This window comes from Pundamilia nyererei, unplaced genomic scaffold (assembly GCF_000239375.1).
Source record: "Pundamilia nyererei isolate P.nyererei 1_Seehausen unplaced genomic scaffold, PunNye1.0 scaffold00006, whole genome shotgun sequence".
Taxonomy (NCBI): domain Eukaryota; kingdom Metazoa; phylum Chordata; class Actinopteri; order Cichliformes; family Cichlidae; genus Pundamilia; species Pundamilia nyererei.
Window position 1 is genome coordinate 2,423,009 of NW_005187407.1, and position 1,270 is coordinate 2,424,278.

A 1,270-nucleotide genomic window follows, 5' to 3' on the forward strand; every position below is an offset into this window, starting at 1 on the left:
TCTATCTATCTATCTATCTATCTATCTATCTATCTATCTATCTATCTATCTATCTATCTATCTATCTATCTATCTATCTATCTATCTATCATTGCTGCACAATAACAAATCTTTTTGCTTGTCTTTCATGTCTTGTCTTTTCCTAGATCTTGGATCAAAATCTTACCCCTCATCAAAAGCTAGTGATATTTTTATTGTCACTTGATCTGCATAATATATTCCGGCCATCAGCATCACTTGTGAGCCAGATCAACACTGAACAAGGAAACCATGACCAGCAACTACAATGTCACTCTCATAGGTCCTGCCCCCTGGGGCTTCAGGCTGCAGGGAGGAAAAGACTTCAACATGCCCCTCACCATCTCGAGGGTAAGATTAAAGTGCCCATACACACATGCATACACTTAAATGTGGATAACCAGCATTGTCTTCAGGGTGATAAAACAGCATATATTTATTTTGTGACAACACAACCACATACAGTCATTCTTCTCAGAACCCTTGTGCTATTTGTACTATCAACATGTCTTTACTACCTTTCTTCATTTCTGTACCCCTCTTGACTGAACCCCTCAGCCACACCCAAGACAGCTCAGCTAAATCATATGCCATCTGTCATGTATCGACCACACATGAAACCTTTTCTCGCTTTCTTTACATTCCACTTCACTTTGAGTGTCTGTATTGAAATTGCAGCAATCAAAGTTCTGGCACACAAGTCTTGGCATCAATCCCTCTGTGTGAACAAGTAACTTGATGGTCCCTTGGTTTCCCTGCCTTTCAGTGTCTACTTGTAATATTACCTCTTATTGCCCCCCCTTCCATCTCTTCTGTTCATTCACACATCAGCGTTACCGCATGGTCACATCCACATATTCACACAGTATGCTTTGCTCATTACTGTAACTGGATTGTGATCTTAAAAGATGCAAATCCTTCCTAATGTTGTTCAAGCTTCTGTTCTGCTCTGCTGCACTGTGCAGTGCCCTCAAACACACACATGTAATGCATTTACGCACACAAAAGTCACACAAAAGTCACCAAAACTGGCACGGTACAGACTTATAGCAACATGAGCCTGATGATGAATGGCTTACTAGGTTCTGTGCCAATCCCCTTTGGGGCCATTCTGGGTTGCCATGTTTGTGTTATTACTTTGGATGTGATACTTTTCCCACTAACTGAAGCCATGTGAATTTTTTAACCACGGGTTTGCGTGTGTGTGTGTGTGTGTGTGTGTGTGTGTGTGTGTGTGTGTGTGTGTGTGTGT

At 41.5% G+C, this 1,270-nt stretch overlaps 1 protein-coding gene across 4 annotated transcripts in view; it reads left to right on the top strand.

The window, feature by feature from the left end:
- pdlim5a (PDZ and LIM domain 5a) overlaps positions 1-1,270 on the top strand; it is a 62,528-nt gene that overhangs the window by 1,002 nt on the left and 60,256 nt on the right. For all 4 annotated transcript variants that reach the window (XM_005722067.1, XM_005722070.1, XM_005722068.1 and 1 more), the window contains exon 2: positions 147-369. In XM_005722067.1, coding sequence (XP_005722124.1) covers positions 271-369 — 99 coding nt within the window. In that variant the 5' untranslated portion in view covers positions 147-270. The remainder of the gene's footprint in view (positions 1-146; positions 370-1,270) is intronic.